The sequence below is a fragment of the Papilio polytes genome, unplaced genomic scaffold (genome assembly GCF_000836215.1).
Source record: "Papilio polytes unplaced genomic scaffold, Ppol_1.0 DF824047.1, whole genome shotgun sequence".
NCBI lineage: Eukaryota > Metazoa > Arthropoda > Insecta > Lepidoptera > Papilionidae > Papilio > Papilio polytes.
In genome coordinates, this window is record NW_013525157.1 from 2,864,495 (window position 1) to 2,888,346 (window position 23,852).

Below are 23,852 nucleotides of genomic sequence, written 5' to 3' on the forward strand. Positions count from 1 at the left end.
TTTTACCACTTTTAGTAAAATCATTTTATTTTTATTACAAACGAGCTTTCGCCCGCGGTTATTTCCGCGTGGGTTTAAAAAAAACGTAGCCTATGTTTTATTCTAGAATATGCTCTACATATCTAATTCCATCGACATCGGCTCAGCCGTAGGCCACGAACTATAACAAACATCTATCCATCCATCCTTTCACAATTAGTAAGATTATCTGTAGTATTTTTGGAATTGTTAGGTTTAAATTACGATCGGCATTGAAACACTCGACTAATGTTCAAATTAATGGAATATTTTGAATAATAGCTTAATCAAAATTCAGCGTAGAGATTTTAATATCGCGGTAAAATATTAATAAACATATGAACAATGGCTTTTGACCAACGAAAGCTTTTCAACTTCAGTTTCAAAGCGAATTAAAATCCCTTTCAAATCACGTTCATGCAGAAAAAATAACAGTCACGCCACGTAATGAAAATCACATCTCTGATAAACATCTATTTAATTAAAATTTGTGATACTAGTACATGTTTTTTTTTATTTCGAATAACCTTTTATACTAACATTTTACGCTCTTAAAGAACATATACAATAATTGATGTGTTTTCTATTACATTAACATAATGGCTTTTTTAATAATTAAATTGCAGATTCTTTTCCCTTCAAGATACAGGCCTGGCCTAGTGTGAGCGTGTCGATATTTTCTGAAAGTCATTTTAGAAGTAAGGGATAATGCAGGTCGATGTAGATTGTAATAATTTTGGAATAAATTAAATTTTAATTTTTTTTTATATCCCACAGTCTAATGCTTTGCCGTTTTAATTTATTAACTTTTGGTAATATGTCAAAGGTATTTTGTATTTGTATTTTTAGTTGTCAAATAAGAAGAGACATTTTATTGTAATGTCAAAATAATAGAAACTACTGAATCCGTTAATAGCTTTTAATAATGATTTTTTTACAGTACAACAACGTCATCGTTGTTAATTAAACTAACAGCATATTACAAAACAACATAAAAAGCTAGCTAGCTTCTATTCATCATCCACTTGCCCTTATCCCTTACAGAGGGTCGGCACAGTATGTGCTGCTCTTCCATACATCTCTATCAGCCGTCATATCTGAATCCACTCCTTTCGTAACCTCCCAACACTACAGCACATACTGTAATAGTGTTTTGGCTTTTTTAACAGCTTCTATTGTTTCTATTATTTTGGCACTACATTAAAATGTCAACCGACAACCAAAAATACAGATGCAAAATATCTTTTTACATCTATTACTTTTCATTTTGGTAATTTCTAGCTGTATGTCTCTCCGCAATACGTAAGTTTCACCACATTATGAACGTTACTCGGTATTACGATGAAATTAAACTTGTTCGTATAATAATTGTTAATACGAGATCTGTTTTCAAAGTGGTGGAATTTTGCGGAATGTTACGTTGTTTAACTTTAATTAATTCAAGGCTTGTCAACGCGAGTGTTATTTCTGAAGCGCGCCTGTCTGTGGCGTGTTCCTCGTTACCATAACCATCAAACATTTACCATAGACAATATTCTCTCTTGATAAATTAAACCGATTTTAAATTTGAATTTCGAATATGAATTTAATGATGCGTTTAAATTGTAATTATAAAGTAGAACTAGGAATGTGCTACAAGCAGCACTTTTAAATGTTTTACAGTACAAGTTTTTATACAACTATAGACACTAAGCATCTTTAGTCTAAATATTAATGTGTTCATGACGATTAAACATGATTTAACCATAACTTTATTTTATTGTTTATGACGAAATTTCTTGAAAATCGTGGCTTTCGACTTTACCTCGCCGCAGCAAGTGCTAAATTGGTACTTAAGACTGCATTAACCGAGTTCTTACGAAGTTAGTGCTTAGCACCGCACTACTTTAGTTTAACTAGAATTCTACAACATTGCATTTAAACTGAAATATTGCATAGAAAAAAATACAGTGTTTTTTATGTTTGTCAAGAAAGCGCTTGACCACGATCCCACCTGAAGAAAGTGATGATGCAGTGGAAAATCTTACTAATATTATAAATGTGAAAGTTTAGATGGATGGATGGGTGTTTGTTAGTGTTTGTAGCCTAAACGGCAGAACGGGTATCGATAATATTTGGCGTAGATGTAGACGACAGTCTGGATGAACATATAAGCAATTACTTTTGTTTTTTTTTCATACCACGCGGACGGAGTCGCGGGCGAAAGTTAGTAATACACATGTAAGACCATGACTATCTAACAAGTTTTTTTTTAAATTACTAGGCAGCAAATAAAATTCTTAAAACGTCTATAAGTAATTTCACTCCTACGTTATAAAGAACATCATTAGTTACATAATGTACCCGTAACATAAAACGGACATTGCTCTTTAAATATTAATTTAAAATATTTCCTTTTCCCTATACAAAAAATATACGCAAAATAATAAAACATTTCTCGTTTAGCAGGGAGTCTAAAAGGAATACATAAATAATCAACCGCAACTAGAAACCTCTCGGGAGTAGTCCTTGTTAATTAATTGAGCTTTTCTACAAGCCTGCCCTTTGCCTCGCCTGTCGGTGCTAAATAAAATTAATAAAGGTTATGAAATTTCTAAGTAAATTACTTATAAACTAATCGCGTTTTTATAACCGTTAGTTCCCACTGACTAAACATTGCAGAAAATATGTAAGGTTTTTAAATATGTACTCTATATAATTAAGGGAATAATTGCATTATTGTAAGTAATATATAAACACAATTATCTCTGGACCGATTTCAAAATTTATCTTACAATTTTTTTACTACTTTTTAATTCTGCACGGTTGAAGTCAGTAGCAAAATTAGTAAAGTATAAAGGTGACAAACGAGTAGGCAACTTCAATCTGTAAATGCCTCTTCAGAGCAAACAATGGCAATTAAGTCATAAAAAAGCGGCCAGTTGGTTTCGAATAGCCAAATGATCATATACCTCCGAAACAAGTTTAAATATACGTCGCTATGCCTAATTATAAAGAAGAGGGGACACACAAAAATTGTTTATGTCTATATGAGTATTACTGAGAATAGTTTGCACTGACATCAGCAACATCGATTTTATTTCACATTATATATCGATTTCTTACATTTTACACCTTACTAAGTGTAGTTCTTCGAAGCTTTCCAGTTAATATAAGCTCGGCGATGCCTCAAGTTTTGCTCTAAATTCTAATTGCCAAAGTTATAAAATTTATGCATATAGTTGGGCGCTCCTAAAGCTTCCCACTGATACAGGCTATTACATAGTTATCGTGACTTCGCATAATCATAGATAATGTAATCACACATTTTTATGTCCAATTTCTAATGTTTTGAATACTTGCATCAGTATAGTTTGACGTTAGATAAGTCCAGAATTTTCGATACTCATGTTGTTTAGTCTTTTAATATGTATTGTTTTTACACTGTGATGAATTGAAATTTGTCATCATCCTTTATGACTTAGTAAAGTAGATCATAAAGTTTTAAGAAACCTTCGTCAATAAATAAAGTTAATGAATTTTCTTTAGCGTAAAATATCAAGAAACCTGTTTACTCGTTACGAAAATTCTTCGTGAAAATTTCCTATAACCGCATGTCGTTCGCACTTGTTTTACGTAAATTATGACTTGAGCTAAAGTGCCGCTGCCAAATAAGTTTTTTTTAAGATTAACGGTACAAAAGGCACAGTAAAAGGATGGAAAATATGTTATAAGTTTAGTGAATGATGTGGGTCTTAAAGCACTTTGCCAGTTTCGCAAAAAATATTAAATCTTTTAAGATAATGATTTACTATCAATAGTGTGTAGTTACTAAAACAACTTGAGAAAAATTCCTACTGCTCCGGACTACACATTAAAGTCAATCACCATGATGTCACCAACGACTTAGTTTTACAATACCATAAAAATGGCATACCACCTAGTCATCTTATTACATAGCCTTCCTACATCTACACATATGACTCCTCTCTCCATAAGCCGGGTGTACTGAGCGCAAGTGCCCGCACCTTCAAACTTAAGTTCGTATTTGCCAGCCATCTTACATTATACTCTAGGAGATAGGTCCGCCCCTGAAGGATTACGTCACGAAGGACATCATATCAATATCAAAGACAGAGGTTATTAGGTTTTCATCACCTAAATTGAAGAAAGGACATTTTAAAGATCTTATTAATAGCTTTTTATTATTTTGTAACACGTGATATTTCGCAAAAAAAAAAACGGAACATATACAAGGGAGTCGGCAATTTTCTTTTACAATTTCTTTATTACAATGGCTTTAGTAATTTGAATTGCAAAAATAGAGTACCAAGAATACGTACCATTAATCATGTACTGCGATCCTTCATCTTGACAGTTAATGGTGAGCTTCTGTGTTAGATACTTTGATTTGATTTATTTAATACTACCTTTCGCCCACAACTCCGTTCGCGTGAGATTAAAAATAACAAAACTGAGTAGCCTGTGAATTTTTCCAGACTATCCTTTCCTTCCTTCCTTTACATCTATGCCAAATTTAATCAAAATCCGTTCAGCCGTTTAAGCTCCAAACTACAAACTACAAACATCCATCCATCCATCTAAACTATCACATTTATAATATAAGTATTGGTAAGATTTTAGATTATTTACTCTGGTAAAATGTCTGTAAACTGTGACTTTTAATGTTATTTTACCTTGCAATAAATAACACTTTAAGTATTCGTTTATTTTTTCTTTTTATTTTACTCTTCAGGTTTTCTTCCATTAATCTTACATTAAATGTTTTAAATATTATTCCATCAAGAACAGATATTTTTAAGGCTTAAAATTCATCAAAAACGTGTATAAAAGATGCATAAGGGTTTAAAATTAATATAAACGAGTTAATTGTGTTCTAATTAGCAATAAGTCTACATTCCATTGTTTTAGAATTATCACAGAGTACAAATAAAAAAAAAGCAATAAAACTTAACGAGGGCTTATTTTGTTTCCTTAATTGTGCAATTAGAAAGAGAAATACTTCAAGAGCGGGAATTTGTCGCGCTTCGCGAGTTCAAAATGACAGTTTTTTACGTTTCTTAAGGTTTTTCATATTTGAAATAAAAAAAATGGTGTAGAGTAATCAATGTTAGCTAAAAAATAATTAGAAAAATAAGGAACTTACCTTAAAATGCTTTCCATTTTCTTGTAAACCTTACCTATTTATGAAATTCAACAATTAATAAAAGTTACCAAATTACTCAAGATTATAACTTTAGAAGTCACTCAAGTAGTCACTCGAAATCGTGATCTTAACTGACTTGTTCTTCTTTTGTTTTTTGAACAAGCGATTATTCATTTAAGCCGCCGACAGTTGGAAAAAACCTGTTCCTTCCACCCGATCTTTCACAATTATAGGACCAACGACTAATTATTTTTTTAATAAACTGTCACTTTCTTGATTCCTGTCGTTATAAATGTTTCAATTGTCTTCGTTATTGTATGCCTTAGTATGCCTATAACTTTATTCAGATTTGTTATAGACGAATATATCTTAACTGGGGTTTTAGCTATGTTTTAACTGAATTTGCTTTCTGTTTCATGCAATTATATTACTAAAACATCGTATGAAATACTGTACTCATTATTAAACTATATCGTACACAGTTTTTTCATACTAAATCGTAAATAAAGGACTTTGTTAGTGGTCATTTAAACACGTATATTTGGTTTTATTTAATATTATAAATGCGAAAGTTAAGATAGATGGATGGATGTTTGTTACAGTTTGTAGCCTAAATGGCTGAACAGATTTCGATAAAATTTGGTATGGATGCAGAGACTAATTGGGAAGAACACATAGGCTACATACTTTTGTTTTTGTTATTTAATTCCAAGCGGACGGAGTCACGGCCGCAAGCTTGTCAATTTATAGTATTCTCTTAGCGTTTACTTATTTTTGTCATTATGATTCAAATTATCTGTAATTAATTATTCAGTTATGATAATTTTTACGTGGTCTCATTTTGTTTTAGACTGGGCGACATTAATTTTGTAAATTTGTTTGTTGCCGCTCACCAGCAATTAGGGTGAATAAGGTTGTTAATTGTAACGACTGCCCGAGAGACCATCGTTACCAGGGAATTAAACAAGAATGGCGCATTCTACGGGTCAAGAACTTGAGATTACTTGAAGTTAAACTGTAATTGGATGTATACTTACATATACTAATGTTACCATACAATCTTAGTAATATTATAAATGCAAAAGTTAAGATGGATGGATATTTGTAGCCTAAACGGCTGAAAGGATCTCAATGAAATTTGGCACGTAGAGCATAGTTTGTAAGAACACATAGGCTAATTACTTTTGTTTTTTATTTATTCCACGCGGACGAAGTCGCGGGCGAAAGCTAGTAATATCATAAAAATAAAAGACATAATTTTGATTACCACCCCAAAACAACAATATCGATCTTGTTTTGTTTTGTTAACAATAAAAAATTACCGAACAATCTACAAACATTTGTTGTCATTTTTATAGAAATTGAATATTTTATTACTAATGCTGTGCACATGTAAGTTACTACGTAATTATGTATAGTTAATCGTCCAAGGTAAAATATTACAACTCGCAACGTAAAGGGAAAAATGTCCGGCATTATATTATCGAGAACATGACTTCCTCTGGGAGAGCATTAAGAGCTATTGTATTAATGGAGGTTCGATGTAAAGGAAACTCAATCAGGCACAGATGTTGCTGTGATTCCTAATAGAAGGTAAAAAGATTAATGTTGGGCGCGAAGCAAACATTAGCACCACTACTGCTAACCGTCAGTATGTGTAATATGTTTTCCTTTTTGTTCGTTGTGTATGTTCTCTAACTAACTTTCGCTCGCGACTGTTCGCGTGAATTTAAAAAAAGACTAAGTAGCCTATGTGTTCTTCCACACTATCCTCTACATCCATACTAAATTTCATAGAAATCCGTTAAGCCGTTTAGGCTACAAACTCTAACAAAAAAACTAAATCTAAACTTTCGCATTTTTAATGTTATAAATGCGAATATTATAAATGCGAAAGTTTAGATGGATTCACGGAAGTTGGTTTTAATGTTCAGCCGAACAGATCGCGACGTAATTCGGCTGTAGAGTATAGCTGGAAGAATAAATAGGCTACTTACTTTTGTTATATTAATTCCACGCTGATGGAGTCGCAGACGAAAGCTAGTCTAATATATAAAAGTGTAACTCTTTCATTCTATCCAGAAAAATTTTACTCATTACGAAAAATGTTTTTTTTTTTAAATTACGTTTTGCTAATTTTCTTCTTTAACTACAAGGATAACGTTCTATCGATTATAAATCGATCCATTGATACTTCTACTATACGAAACAATTTAAATAATTGTAAAACAATCTCCATCGATTGTGTTAAGTCGTCAATAATAACACATATAGTTATTTTAGTATTTAGTAACACATTAGTTATACATAACCAAGAACCATTGCAGTCCGTCTTCATTAGTTCGACTACCTTTGAAGATTAACACAGATCTATATTACGAATATGTACCAATTTACAGCAATGTAATATAACAATTCATGAGCGTAGTTTCTCATCAAAGGGTAGCAGAACGTCTGTAATTATCATGAAAACGGAACGATCTAGAGAAACCTTTGCTGTATATGGATTCAGAAACTGAGGAAAATGGTAACAAGAAGTAATTGTATTAACATTACTATGCGTTTCATTTGCTGTCTCAATTTTTTTTTCTAGAGAATGTGAAGGATTATAAGTGCCAATATTTATCAAAGCAGTGAAAACTCACAAATCAAAAGTGACTTCACATGTTGAAGCTCTAGTTAAAGCTGACTAGAGATTTTCGTCAATGCGGAGACCGAAAATGATAGAGGTTAAATCAAAATGTGACGCTTGATATTAAATAAGGGTTCAATGGAAATTTTGAATAGAGCAGTAAACGCGCTGTAAAGGCTACGATTGCTGTACCCCTCAGTTAACTCGACTACGGAAACCCGAGTCATTTGCATCACAAAAACGTAAAGTCGAGGGTTAGTTCCATTAATCACGCGCAATGTAACTTTAACCGGTATGCGGTTAACGAACTGTCTCAGTTTAATATTAATCTATATATATTTTATGTAACTTAAATTATATTTAATGTAAAAACAGGTAAATTCTTTAAAGGAGAAATGACAATGAAAGAAAAACTAACTAAAAAATACGTATCTTAAGATTTTGTTGGTGAAAACTGGTTTTTAAATTATAGTGAATAGCCTAATAGTAGTAGCTTCTTTTGAGCGTCTCAATAATACCTGATCAATAATATTGAATGAAATTTACAGTATAACCAAATTATACTGACATTTTCTTAATCTTACTAATCCTACTAATATTATAAATGCGAAAGTTTAGATGGATGGATGGATGGATGTTTGTTAGCGTTTGTAGCCTAAACGGCTGAACGGATCTCCATGAAATTTGGCACAGGTTTAGAGCATAGTCTGGAAGAACACATAGGCTACATTTTATCCAGGGATAAGTTACGGTTCCCGTGGGATTCATTAATTTAGTTTTTTAATGTTTACTCGATCATTCTGCAACGGTTCAACATATCTTATTGAAATTTGGCACAGATGTAAAACAAAGTCTGGAGTATACATGGGATAAGCTTCATCCCCGAGGTGTCCGGTTCCCGAGGGATACGTAGCTTTTTGTTATTTATATAGTTCGTATGATTTCTAATACCACGCGGACGAAGTCGCGGGCAACAGCTCGTGCGTAATAAATTGAGAAAGTTTTTGACTGAGACAATGAATTATAAGTCAAAACACGCAGAACGTTCTCGTTTAATTTGACCAAAACTCATCGAGTTGACTAAAGTATGAAAATTAATTAACACCGAGCCGTGTTTCTATAATTTGTAACAAACATTTGTAATTAAGTAGTTAATCAATCATAACATAATCCATCCGAGCTTGTTAACTTCTAATTGGATATAATCAAGTCAACGGTAATTACTATACAGTATACATTATATACAATACCTACATAGTTATGTGCATACTAAATAAACTCCTAACATAGCCTTCCATGCAGCAACTACTTAACGATTAAAGTTTTTGCTACAGCTATTCATAAGTCAATGATTTTTTAACTGTCGTTAGAAACCATTTCAATCTGATTTAAATATTTCATCATACAAGAATTCAAAGAAATTATTATCATTTTCTTACATCTTTATTACTGCAAAATATTTTTGACATGCCTTCCTGGCGAATCTTACTAAAGAGATTGCATTCTGCTAATCGTGAGTATACTCAACATAATAGTTACAGTCAAACTACGTTGGTATTCAAATAAACTTTTAAATTTCATATTACAATTCAAGAATGAAATACATTTGTAGCATGCATATGCTCGGTTGTATCCGAAACTTCTAACCATTGTCATCATCAGTATCTAAATCAATATGATCACTTTTCTTGTCACCAGCCACCATTCCCGCTATCATAGGCATTTCCGTCTCCAAAGGATCCGTCTGAATTTTATCGTGAATTTTATTCATCTCCTTCATTATGCCTTCGGCTGACTTTCTCGTTGTTGGAATGAATACGGGCGTCGGTATCGGTAGCGGAACAGGAAAAGGTATCTGGAAGGGTAAAGACCATATGGCACACGGTACGGGAACTTAAATCGGTACAGGTACAGGTATTAATATTTTCCGATCTAAGTTAGAGTCAGTCTGACATTCCTTCGAACTATTCGAACTAGGAGTTGGACAGCAGGAAACACCTTCTGATGTCATCATCGGTTTCGACATTGTGGCTTTGTGTTCGACTTTATTTGGAGGCAGTGTTTTTTCTATTACGTGGTTATAGACATTGGGCAGCAAAGGAGGCGGCGTCAAATGTTTAGGTAAAAGTGGAGGTGAAAGGGATCTGGGTGCTGGCTCCGGCTCCTCGAGCACGAGTTGCGGGGGTGGTAAGGACTGCACATTCGATATAACAGGCAGTGGTGATGAGTTCCGCTGTACATTTTTCGCATCTGGAATAAACGATGACCAATAAGTTACTTGCAATTACAAAATAAACATTAGTTAGCCATTTTTAGAGATAGGATAATATAGATATAGATTGTAATCATTTTGTCCTTTACAGTTTTAATTCGTGATGATTTTAAAAGAATAAACTGATTACCATTTTTGTCCGAAGGGTAAATTTGTCTGGGCGCACCGATTGGTATAGCTTTTGACTGTTCTAATGTTTCCTCTGATACCAATGGGGGGTGTTCTGAGTATTGGCCCTAGAATAGTAATGGCCACATTAAATTACTTCAACGTATTCTTTACGAGATTCTATTCATTTAGGATTACCTGACTTAATTTATTGAAATTTGTTTACCTGAAATGTCATAGCACATTGATATGTACAGAAGTTCCTCACTGTGGCATTAGACATTGATAATTGGTACTGCACCAAAAAAGTACATTTACAAGTGACACATTTTGTTCTAAAATACAATATCATGATTAAATTATGTAATGGGTCACATTTAGTTTAATATGAAGGAACTATCCCTATCAATTAAAAAAAAAAACAATACCTTCTTAAAGCAACAGCATTTACTGATTCTTGATAAAGATTCAAACAATAGAGTGAGCACATTAAAAGTATTTTTCCGTTAGTTTGATTACGTCGAATCATGTCAAAGTTGTACTTTTTAATTTTACACCAGTTTCACGACCCTATGTGACGCGTACTTCTGATGGACATTATCATACAAAACTTAGTGCAAAAACATTGGGGGATTGAGGTTTCGTAGATTGTAAAGAGCAACATTGATCTGAAATTAAAAAAAAAACAGTTTCTTAACTTATTTCAACGCTACACTAATATGAATTGTAGAATATACCTAAATTATCTTAAGTAGTTAAAATTAAATTTAGTTGTATAAGCTTTTTCTTAGAATAAATATAAAAATGATACATACCTACCATTTTCTGCATCGTTTAAAGCTTTAACACAAACTTGGTCACAAATAGAATACATAGTTCCATACAGTGTCATGGAGAACAAACAGTTTTTGCGCTTATAACATACATAACACTTCATTTTTAATTTTATCTCATTCAATATTATCTTTCTCCTTTTAAGAACATATTTGTCTCTTTCATCTGCCATCATTGCATGTAAGCAATCTATTGAACAGTAATTTGTGTTTTCACCATTTAATTTATAATTCAAGTAGCATACTTTACTTTCTTTACATAGTGAACAAGTAAGAAACTGTGGACTAATTTCTTCAACAACATATTTCGAGTCGGCTACTTGGGCTTGTTCTTCACTACAAATATTTGTATATATATTGATAATGACCATGAAGAGGATATCCTCTTCATGGTCATTATCGTTTAGTAAGTGGTAAATGCAGTCTTTTTTTATTTTACACTGAATACAGGTTCTTATTGAAGATTCAGTTTCTAGATTGGTATTCAACTCATAACTACCAGCTTTTGCCGATCCTTCAGTATCATTTTACTTATCTGAAAAATAAGTGAATTGTGTTTTAAACATTTTAAAGAGAAATTAAATTAAATTTAAGAAATGAGACATCTTATATATAGCATGCAAACCAAATCTACGTGCTTAGCGAATTTAAATTCTATTAAACTCAAAAGATTAGGTTAGTTGTTATAAAAGAAATACTCAGTATTTTTTAATAATTCAATCATGAGATTATGATTGAAAAATTTAGTTAATAAAGTGGATATGTAAGTTATTTCGTAAAATACCTCCTTTTTCTTGGTGGGCATCATTTTGTTCATATTTCGCTTCAAATTCTGCATCTACTGCCTCCTCTGTATTATCATTTTCTTTCTCTACTTCTGCTTCAGTCTTCCTTTTAGGTTTTCTCTCTTGTAGCAATTCTGATGCAGCTGTTAAATTTACAATTTATTATGATTACCTACAATTTTTAATGTAATACCTTCATATCGCAGATATTACACAAGTAGAAAATATTTTGAATATTTCAAACTAGCGAAAAAAAAATCAATCCTCAGGAGTTAGTTTACTCAATTTTTCCACTTACCATTTCAGCAGTTTTAAGAATAATAATTTAATGTAACTATAGAAGCCACGTAATTTATTTAAGTATTCGTAAATCCAGAAACTTTAACGGGTCGGAATATCGCACGAGTTGCAGGGCAGAATACAATTTTAGACATGGTGGGGCGTAAAGGTATCTATCATAGGTATCATAGGTATCTCACCTAATCTAGCTTAGTGCACCAGTAACATTGTAAAAGAAATTAAAACGGACACTATTTTTTTTGTCTTAATTTAGTATTGATTTACCCTCAGCCTGATTCCATGTTTCAGCTATGTCCTTCACTGCCTCTGATTTATCTGTTTCAAAAATGTCTTTCTCGTAGTCTGGGAGCAAGCAAAACTTTTTACCATTGCTTGGCTCTTCACTAAGTTCCGCCACACCATCAACGTCTAAGGAACCATCTTCAAAACAAAATACAAGTTCATTTTTTAAAATGAAAAAATTTGGACAATGTCAATTACTTGAACTCAATGTTTTTGCTAATTTTGTTAATATAATTTAAATGAGGCAATTAAAATAGAGAAAGTAATTAAATTACTTAAAGCAATTACTTGTTTTAGTATTAAGTTATAATGTACCTGCATTACGGACATCATTATTATAAACAAGATAGTCAGCATGATAATCACCATAAGCATGTTCCTCATCTAATACATTGACAGTTGTTTTGTGTCGTAGTTTCTGCGGTTTTTGTCACAAAATAATTTTGACGTTCTGAGTTGGTGGTTTTTGGAAGTATCTTCATGGTGGGGAATTCGTGAATGGCGACGATTTGCTTAACATCCTTGATATTCTCGGCATTATCTTCTTCTAACAACTGTTGGAAAAATGCTGATCTTGATTCTTCTTTTTGAAAATTGCTTTTGTCATCGTTTTGTAAAATAATCCTAGCTTCAAGTTCTTTCGTGACGTTTTCAATATTTACATTCGTCTCTATGAGGCTTCGACGGTCCATAATCGTGTCTTTGTTTTTGATTGAACAGGGATTTGTGCTGGTTCTGCTGCTGTAGTTTGCCTTTTCTGGTGTCTGAGCTTTCGCTGGGTATCAGTTTGAAAGTCATTCGATTTGGACCCTGAACGGGAAGAGGAGGCAGCAGTCGATTTTAATGAATTAGTGACAAGAGCCGAGTTAGCCGCTTTGCGTAGTCTGTAGTTGCGCTGTCTTTCGGCATCCGATTTCCTCGCAGTTATCGCCTGTTTAGAAGTTCTGGATGCTGCTATACGCTCTCTGTATTCACGTTGTTTCTGTGCTTTCGATTTTGGAGCAGCTATTGTTGGTAGCTCAGCAAATGGCGTTGCATATGTAGATGCAGCAGAATCTTGCGATTCCGTGAGTACATTTCTTCTTGAAGGTAGTGTCAGATTCATAGGTTCGTCAGGTTGATCAGCCATAGCGTGTTTGTAAGCGGTTCTGTTAAAGTGATTATTTTTTTGAAACATTGAGCTAACGTTTTAAAAATAAGATTTAGTTTAATGAAGTATTTAAAACGATTAAATTAATATCACAATCGAAAATTATAAAAATGATTGTTTTGAAAAGTCCGCCAAAACCTTCTTAATATAGTAATTGCCTTGTACTGCGATAACTTAAATATTTTTGATGTATTTACATTTGGGTAAAAATTTCATTAAATGTACTGGTATACTTTTCCGTCTCGCATACGCATACGCACAATAATGCCAATTCCAAAATCGTCTTGCGATTATACGCCATGTTTGTATAAAACGCTCCATTCAGTGGTAAGTATTATACCTACGCATAACCTTATTTCTGCACTCGCCGGTCGATGTTACTTTTTAATAGTCAAAAAACTATGAAGAAAGATATGAAATTGTATGCAAAAACGAATTACCTTTTTGCCGCATTTACTGTTGTAAAAAACGACGGAAACCACGTTATCTTTTCACCTCACCTTAGAAACAGTTAACACGATTCACGAATAGGTTGAATGCTGCCGCTGTCTCTCTTCTATTCGGACGCCTCGGCCGGCGGAGTGCAAGAGAGACAGATGCATCACAAACCAAACGCATAGGACGGTGGTGCCTCTCTATCGCTTTGCCGATTTCTTGCTTGCACCCTCGGCTCAGGCAAAACGTGACAATGAGTCATGCTTTTCTGGTATGCATCCAGCGCTTATCGATTATTAGATGTCATCACGTCAAACATTGTCTTATGCATAATATATTGTTCCTCCAATTATCTTAAAATCCCTTCTGCAAGGATTAACAGTGTTAGCAATGTTACGCAGATATAAATTCTACTTCCATTTAGTCGTAAGAAATTCCTAGGAATCTTTCGCTTTTCGGAGAATTCTTCTTACATCTCGAGTACAGTTGAAAGTGAAATAAAAGTATCATTTGAATGAGATGCCGAAAATACTCTGTAAATGGAAAAGCAACGGTTCAGTGATTTCGTGATTTCTTTCACGTTTCACGACGTGATAAATGAGCAACGACGCAGCCGAGCGATACTCGAACGCTCGCGAATTCGTTCTAAACGGGAAGCACGGCAAAGAATGTTCTTTCGCACATTTTATAAGTTCTTAAATTGTTAAATTTAATTAGCATAGAAAATGAGCTGTTTCACATACTAAGATCTCGAACATTAATGCAACATGGTATATTCTAATAGTAGCTACTCGCAAACTATCCAAACTTTAGGAATCCGATAACTGAGTAAAAATATAATCTTGCAATTGGTTTCGAACCTGGGATACTAAAAAAAATCATTCAAAATATAATATCTATTACAGCGCCATCTATTAATAAAATCATGAATTGTTCTTGTTTGTAAAATGTAATAATTTGAGCAGCAAATGTTCTACAGAGAATACAACCAAGTACAGATTATAGATGGCGCTATACTTAAATTTACTTTTAAAATGTTCTCGCCAATTAACAAAAAACTAGATTTGTCGTATTTGTATTTCTTGACCATTGTTCAAGTAGTTGATGGGACTTCAGAAAAGTTTTTTAACTACCACGAGAAGGTTTAGAGCACATAAAGGAATTCATATTTCAATACGAATAAAATACTGTATTATTTGGTATATAAATCTGATATTCAAGTCTGATGTGCAACGACTTGGCTCTTTTCCATTAATCACACCACTGAACATTGGGCTTCCATTGTCCTGGCTTGATGAATATGCGTCGATCGCACTACCCTCTGCAAACAATGTAGACGGGTCGCTCGAACGGAACAGCTTTCGAATCTACAGATTATGAATATACTTTTCAGTTATTATGTAAATAACATCTTTGCACATTCTTCACTAAAACAAAGATAAAGCGTTTTTTTTTTGTTGTATGTTTCGCATTTTTCTATTTTTTTTTTATTTTCTCAGTTCTCTATCGCAATTAATTTTATTTAAAGCTAGTTAAATATTTATTTATACATTTAAGGGGGCCTCAATTATGTGACAAAAAAGAAACGTAACATAACTTTCCTGCCTTATTTCTTATCCATCCAGAATGATTAATTTAAAAAAAATATCCAATTATTGTAACATAGAAAAAATCTAATTGGTAAAGAAGCGAAAGTACTTAATATTTATTACCGATGTTTCGGCAGTGAAAACTCACTATAATGTTAGGTCAATGATCCGTTTTAATGGAAGGTTAAAGCTTTGAAAGATAGGAACAAAACAATACCTCTTACAGATTTACAACTTTTTATTCATCTTTTTTGTGCACATTTCCGTTCGAATAGCTAAACTATCTGTGGAATTTTACACAATTCCCCTTTTGTATCGGAAATTAATCAAAGACCTATTTCTTGCTTTATTAGCCTTGTAATATTTTTGAGCACAAGTTTTGGCTCAAAATATCTCACAATAACCGCTGCAATACTTTGTCAAAGAGTTTAAAAATGTGAACCGATTCAGTACACTGTGACATTATAGTTACATGAAACTCTCCCTTAACCGCAAGTACACGTGCCGCTACAATTGTACAATTGGGCAATCTGACGGTGCACCATCTTAAAGCTACAGTCGTTTGAACATTTTGACAGGATAACGAGTAACAAAAACCATAACACAGCTTTAAAACGTGACTGTACGTGACTGTACAACCATTTAGTGACACGGCTAATTTCTTATAAGTATTATCTTATACTTCGCGCAACTCAGTGCTAGTAATTGGTAATTTTTAAGAGGCGGGGTTACTCGATACAATATGGCACTATTTCTGTAAATAGAACACTGCGAATTTCCGCGACTGTACACATATTCGTGTCAGGAGCTGTCTCATTCGATACAATGAGTTGCAGAGTGTTCCTGTCACGTTCTCATTAACCAGTGCATCGGATTACAAAACGGGAAGGCACGGATTTTAATTAACATGCTGACAGAGTTACTATTAGAGTTTACAATTACAATGGCATTTGTTTTACTATTTAAAAACTTGTATGAAAGAACACTAGCAATACTGTTTTAAAGAAGATAAATAGTAGATTTTCATGGTTTCGTCTAATGAAAGTGTTACTGTCTTTAATTACATAATATTTTTGTTAAGCCATGGTCGATTTGAGATAACAATCGCTACCTTTTTTAGCATATCGGTAAGTTTTTGAAAACCTTTTGTAATGTTTGTTTATTTACTTAGTAAGATAATCTATTTTATGCAATATTTTAAGGTTGATCCAAATAGTTCTAAGTACGAAGAACTTAGGCCAAGAATCCATGAAACAGTTTGTTACTTAAAGTTTTAACACAAAACCTTGCTTTTGCTGGAAAATGGACCTACGATTAAATAATATAGAGACTGGAATGACAAAGCTACATAACTTAGAGCCGGTTCAAGTGAACTAATTATGTTGAAGGAGACCCTTATAACAGCATTCCGTTCTTAGAAAAACGTTAGTCGCGTCTGCAAATTCTTAGCGTGTTTTATCAATAATCTTTGAAGTTCGCTTTGGTTTTTCACGCATTTCTTTTTGTATTCCGATGTCTACTACGATTAAAGATCTGATTGTATAAATTGCTGATATAATCAAAAATAATATCTTTATCGTCTCAAGTTGAGACTCAATACTTAAGCAGTGTCAAGTATTCAATGACAAAATATGTTTATAACATTATTCGCTTTTGCTAATGACCGAGTCAATGCGGAATTAAAATCTAGCACTGTAAACCTAGTCTTTTACTCTACGATAATTTAGTTTTTAATAGGAAAAAAATCGGTTGCTATTCATAATAGGGAATAAATAAGTAACGGTAAATTAACAACGCTTATGAACATCTGCAACCTTATAAAAACTAATGTGTCGGTCTTTAAGAGAGGTATGTACTCTTATCGGTTTAATTACAAAAGTACAATGTATCCGTAATACAACACTGTAGCGGAAATACTAAGAATACCACAAACAATGCTGCTGCATTTCACTGGACAGTTACAGTACACTTTCCCCTTCTAAGTAATTTTATTACATTAAACACTTTCCCTCTTAACAAGACATTGATTTTTTTATATTATAAGGTAGCAAAAGAGCAACCGGCCACCTGAATTAGCCGAAATGGCAAAGCAAATACTGCCCATAAACATCCGCAATTGCAGATGCGTTATCTACCCTTAATCGACGGAGGAAGAGACGCACATAAATAGGATATTTCCCCTTTCTATGCGTCTCCTCCGCTAGCAAATCCACTTTGCCTTCCCATCCGTTGCTCTAAATAAAAAGGTGGAAAGGAAAAGGGACTAAAATTAGGCCTATTAGGAAATTGCCTATTAAATTACTAGGATTGAAATAACTATGCATAAGAAACTATCAACAATTTTTAACACCAAAAATTTATTCGTATTTTTAAAAACAAGTAAGCTTATGGTGAATATAACTCGTATAAGATTGAAACAGTGATATGTTCAGAACAATCCCGTCCTCAATAATGGTACACCAGCTCAAGTTTCCACTTCTAACGCTCCAACTTTTTACTTCAGTGAACAAGGAGCATTGTAGCAATGAAAAAACAACCCCTTTGTTCTATCGCCAGAGTTTAAAAGAAAATGGGAAATAAATCCTTGTTTTCAGTTAAACCGAGCATTTTTTCAGAAGTTTCAAAAAAATAAGCAACTACAATACTTTATAAATTAAAAATATATTATAAGTAAAAATCACTAAAGGCTAAAAAACAGTACGATAAACTTATTATTACTATGAAAAAGTACAATTGCGAAAACTTTTACGTAGATATCATAAATCGTTGTAATTTTAAAAGAATTTTGCGAAAGAATTGCGCGAACCAAGAAATTAAGTCATTAATTTTTTGCTGGGAAAAGAACCGACCCTCTTGAGATAAAGCGGCTAATTTAATGTTTTAACAACTCAAATTAGTTATTTTTTTATTGTTTGTAAGTTTTTTGTATCTTATCATTGTGTTGTTACACGTTATATATATCCAAATTATTTCCTTCCTATACTTACGAAATCTCAGTTCTTTAAAACTAAGCTCGGATTTATTAGTCACCTCCGATCATACTCTCAAGCACAGTAAAGTTGATCATTGACATCTCGAAGTACATCATCTCAGTTATTACAAATGACAATTAATACGAGTATATCGCCTGTGGAAACCAACATTAACATGGTCCGGCATACTTGTGGGTGCCTTGACCAAGGCCGGCGAGCAGTGGGCACGCGCCGCGCTACACGCGACTCGTTGCGACATCGCCTCGCCTTCCCTTCCAATGCAACAAGATCTAGTCTGCTTACCGGATCATTGAATATTTAACAAAATTTTGTAATATTATTTACAAACCAGTGTAATAGAATTTCCTTGGTTTAACTTAATTTGAAATAACCTACGTCTTGTTTTATTCAAATTATGTTAAGTTAATTTATCGTAATAGACAAAAGTTAGTTCAATGCTAGATATTTCTTAAACCGTATTGTGCTAAAATTATGTCTGAGTTTTGATGTCCCCAACACATTAATGGCCTTTAGTTACATGATGAATGTAATTATGACTTACGACACGCATTTTAATATACACTGATTACAGACAGTGATAGTGCCTACCTTGAAAATAACCTTACATAAAGCTGTAGGTGCATTTGATAAGTACGCGGTAGTCGGGAAGCCATTCTCGTAACAAAGGGATGCTCGCAGGCAGCGTCGCGCGCTAGCAAGCTGACGCCTGCTCGTGTTTGCACCTCTATATGTGTCGAACAATTGAAAACCTACAAACGTTTAATGACTAACGTGACAGTAGATACGAGACTAAGCTATAAAGCTATAGTTTAAATCGTATTAAAGTACATTGAATCCATTTAAGCCACTTCAAGTTAGCAAAATAGCTAACGTTCCTATAAAGACTTTAAGAGGCTCCGCCGACAAAGCAAAAGTTATTAAAGAATTTTCTAACTGAAATAAAAGCAAAGCTATTCACGGAACTTATGAATTTCAAAATAAAATTTCCGAGTACAAGTGAAATTTCTAAGTAGAACAATGTAAATCTTGACCAAATTGCTCCGACGTCCGTCATTAACATCTTGGAAATCTAGTTCACACGTTCTCAAACGTGGCTCGTAACATTTTCGCCATAATACGTAAACCTGTTCGAGTGTAAAATAGCTTTTTAGATGGTGTTACGTAAGTTGCGGCAATAGGATGTAAGACGAAGCAACCGTCGGACACGCTTCACCGCTCGCCGCGCCGCGCCTCCCGCCGGCGACTCGACTTAACTACCATGTGGTTGAACATAACGGATTCCTGTTAACCCGGGTCATCGCGATGGCCCCGATAAACGTACGTGATATTATCGAATGACCTACGAAAATTGATCGAATTGCATTTAACCAGAGTTAAGATACCGACACGCCCTCCAAAATTACACGGCTCTCTGAACTCTGCGGCATTGCCGGTGACTAAACCGCTTATTACGTTGTACATTTTTACTGAATGTACTTTATATAATTAAGATATTATCTCTTTAAGCCTCTTTTCTCTCTTTATGCAGATAAAAGGGATTAGTATAAGTTTTGTGATTGTGTAATATTGTTCATTGTTATTATAGAGCTTATACAAATTTCATTAGTTTTAAAACAACTTTCTGTGACTTATCTAACGAACTACCCGGACAGAAAATATGTTTATTTTACCAACAGGAAACACCAACCTAACCTTAAAAATACAAGCATATTTTCATAGTATTAGCTTAAGAATCATAAAATCTAAGCAGGAGTAGAAAAGTGCACCTTTTCAGTGTTTTACTCACAGGCGGGTAGTTTTAAGTTACATCCTGAAGCCTTACAGGCTGACACTCGAACGCGTCGTGCAATGGCCGGGGAAGGGACGGGGGAGGGACAGGGGAGGGCAATATTGACTCAAGTGCAAGGTTTCTTTCCCCGTCTGCTATTTGTTTGCACAATAAAGCGCGCTTTAGGGTTCCCTGGCTTTAATTTAGATACACGCTTAATCAAAACTTACTTTTATCATTTCCAAACGGCGTTATGATTAAAATGTTTTTATGAGATATCTTAAAATATCCAGACTTTAGAAAACATTACTAATTTTATAAATACAAAAATGTATGATATATGGACGAATGTATGGATGTTTGTAAGCGTTTACCGCCTAAGCGGCTGAACGGATCTTGATGAAATTTGGTACAGATGTAGAGCACAGTCTGGAAGAACACATAGGCCACTTACTTTTCTAAGTTCACACAGAGGAAGTCGCGGGCAAAAACTAGTTCAGAAATGAAAACCGTATTCAAAATAAGTTAGGTAATTCAGTAATATTTATTTTACTTAACACCAATGACAGTATCAATTTCGAAATCAAACTTGATCAGATTTTTACCCCAATAGTTAGCCCGATAGGTATAAAAGGCGTCATTTTTACTGTACGGAACTACCGTGTCGAGTGGCACATTCAATATCTGTGCTCGAACTTTGATCTCAATAGAGACGGCACTTTAAAAGAGAAGCGTTACAGTCAATAGTGTCATACCTGCCTACATGATACAGTCAATACGATATCTGATAGCTCATTAAAACAGGTGTTGTATATTGAAATTATGTTTTTTCGATATTTTTTTTATTGAAGAAAGAGGCGTATGTTGAAGGTAATAAGAGGCATTGAATATTGATTGGCAAGTCAATATAAATCCCATAATTAGTCTGTTATGAAATAGGTAGTAGATTATAATGTACATCGTATTATATTAAACAAGTTGTTGCTCGCGACTTCGTTCGCATGTTTTTTTTTTAATACAGTCCATATTAATCAGTGATAACGTAGCTTTTTAATGATAAAAAAATTTGATAAAACGACACAGAAGTTTTTGAGTTATTTAATTACATAAAAATATACAAATCTCTTTATAACGAGTACTAAATATTAGTTTATTAAGATATGTCTCGATTTTTACGGTTTAATGATTTTTATTTTGAAGTAGCTTTCGCCCGCGGCTCCGTCGGCGTGGAATTGAAAAAAACAAAAGTGAATAGCCTATGTGTTCTTCCAGACTATCTCCTACATCTATGCCAAATTGCATCGAAATCCGTTCAGCAGTTTAAGCTACAAACTCTAAGAAACATCCATCCATCCATCTTTTACATTTATTATTAGTAATATAACATTGAGCACTACCGTAATTATCATTATTTACATTTATTTTCTTCAAGTTTGTCATCAGGTACTATACAAATAATTACATCACACGAACCATATTCGCTGCGTTCAATGGCACCCTACAAATTCATGACAGATATTACATAAGTTCAGCACCATCGATACATCACTTTCTCTTCATAGATACGAGACGTTTGCTTCCATTTAGGTCGTGGTCTGCCTCGGATTGAGTCAGCGTTGTTTATGTATTCAATTTGAGCTTGTTAGGCAACGTATTGATTACATAAAGGCCGTGTATGTAATTAATTTATTGCGAAGCAACCAGCCCTAAGAGTAGTCTCCGGATCAAGACTTCGATGCTCTTTTGATAAATATGGCCATGCCATGTTTCTTATGTCGTTTTTGATACCCGTCCGTACTACGTGTAGAATCTCGTCCGTGGAGAATTAAAAAAAGCAAAAGTACGTAGCCCACGTGGTATTCCAGACTATGACCTATATATATATGCCTATTTATGCCAAATAAATTTAGAACAATAAAAAAAACTATAGCACAGAATTAAACGGAGGTTTCAGGAAAATGTTCAAAGTGTAAAGGTGAACAATCAATCGTGTAACAACCTCAAATATTGCTTCCAATGTCGTTTCAAATTACTAGGTCAATGTCCTCGCGTGCAGTTAAATTCATGTTGAATTACATATGTGTATGTACTTTAATGTATTTACTGCACTTTTCTTATTAAAATTTATAGAGTGTTAACAAAAGAAAATTTAAGACTGTTATTGCAATAAAAATACAATTTTAAAATTATGATTGTTGAACATAAGTGCGTAAGAATAGAGCATGTTTCGTCTAGTTATAATGGCTTACAAGCATTAGTCTTGATTTTAATAGTGAGTTTGTTACATTAAGTTTTCATTTACAGCTATGTAATTTAATAGTATATCAGCAAAACAATAAAATAACGGTTGTTAAGTTTCGTTTAAAGTTCCCTTAACTAAAATGCAAAGGCGGTATAAATGATGATGTAGGAAGGGCAATTAATTATAAACCCATTAACTCCTGCTTCCGATAGCTTTGTAATTGCTGGATCAAGGGCAGCTAACAGTTTTGTAATTAATGGCTTCTCTTCCCTATTTAGGTTAGACAAAGCGCCGATTTAATCGAAGCAAAGTATCACGTGAATTACGACTCTGTTAATAAAATTGATATTAACACCTTGTATGTTTGGTGTACAATTGAATTTAAATTAAATTAGTATTCAGGAATATCCAAGCATAATAATAAATACTTTGATCTTACTATTTGACATCAGAATCAAATATCAAACTTGAGTAGTCTTTTTCTCGATGGACTCAGGATTTCACACTTTGTGTTGTCAGTTCATTAATATTGTTTACACCAAGACGCCCAGAGCCTAACAAGTTAACCCAATTTTTTTATTTTTTTCTTTCAAAGTATACTTTTGTACTTAAACTTTAACCTTCGGCAGTTTAGCAGAACGTTGCATCTTTATTCTAGTAATATTGTAACAAAGAATGTGACCTCGAACACGCATTGATATCCAATAGAGAAGAATCTAAATCGAGCTCGCGGACGTGGGAATTCGTACAGGTCTTAAGTAACTTTTATATTAGCTGCTTGAGTGGCTTAATTGCCTGCTACATGAATACATAATTATCTATTTATTCTCGACGCATCTTCCGCTTGGCATCCGTGTTTTTGTCCGCCATTCTAAGCGATGCTATGGCCTATTGTCCTGAGAGACACTGTCTAACGAGCACGAAATTAAATTCTTTGGGAAGTTTCTGCTCAACACTACAAAAAGGTTTTATATGTTTACGTTGCAAAACTTGAAAGCATTGTTCTTGTATGGTTATTGTATAATAACAAATATAGAATTTTGTATCAAATTCTTTCCGATTTAAGGCTACACTTTCACCTAAATTAATATATTAATATTGTATGTTCTACAATCTATTATACTAACACTATAAAAAGATATTTGTATTTTTTTATTAATTGAATTAACTTAAAACCTATTGGGCCGATTTTAAAAATCATTTCACCGTTAGCGAGCGTTCGCACGGACGCGAAAACGCTAGGCGGTGACTATGTGTCAAAATAGAACGTATGGGATTGTATGAAGCTGTTCATACGGG

At 33.5% G+C, this 23,852-nt stretch overlaps 2 protein-coding genes across 2 annotated transcripts; both read right to left on the reverse strand.

Moving 5' to 3' along the window:
- Positions 1 to 9,438: 9,438 nt before the first annotated feature.
- Positions 9,439 to 10,459, reverse strand: LOC106100338. The gene is made up of 4 exons (XM_013279163.1): positions 10,403 to 10,459; positions 10,199 to 10,304; positions 9,964 to 10,046; positions 9,439 to 9,609 (listed from the first exon to the last, which is right to left on the reverse strand). The coding sequence occupies exons 1-4, from the start codon at positions 10,457 to 10,459 to the stop codon at positions 9,439 to 9,441; spliced, it is 417 nt and encodes a 138-aa protein (XP_013134617.1).
- Positions 10,460 to 11,536: 1,077 nt separating this feature from the next.
- LOC106100339 lies at positions 11,537 to 14,054 on the reverse strand. Its single transcript, XM_013279164.1, has 5 exons — positions 13,967 to 14,054; positions 13,132 to 13,524; positions 12,359 to 12,511; positions 11,794 to 11,937; positions 11,537 to 11,544 (listed from the first exon to the last, which is right to left on the reverse strand). Exons 2-5 carry the CDS (start codon positions 13,172 to 13,174, stop codon positions 11,537 to 11,539), a joined length of 348 nt encoding a protein of 115 aa, XP_013134618.1. The 5' UTR covers positions 13,175 to 13,524; positions 13,967 to 14,054.
- Positions 14,055 to 23,852: the final 9,798 nt, after the last annotated feature.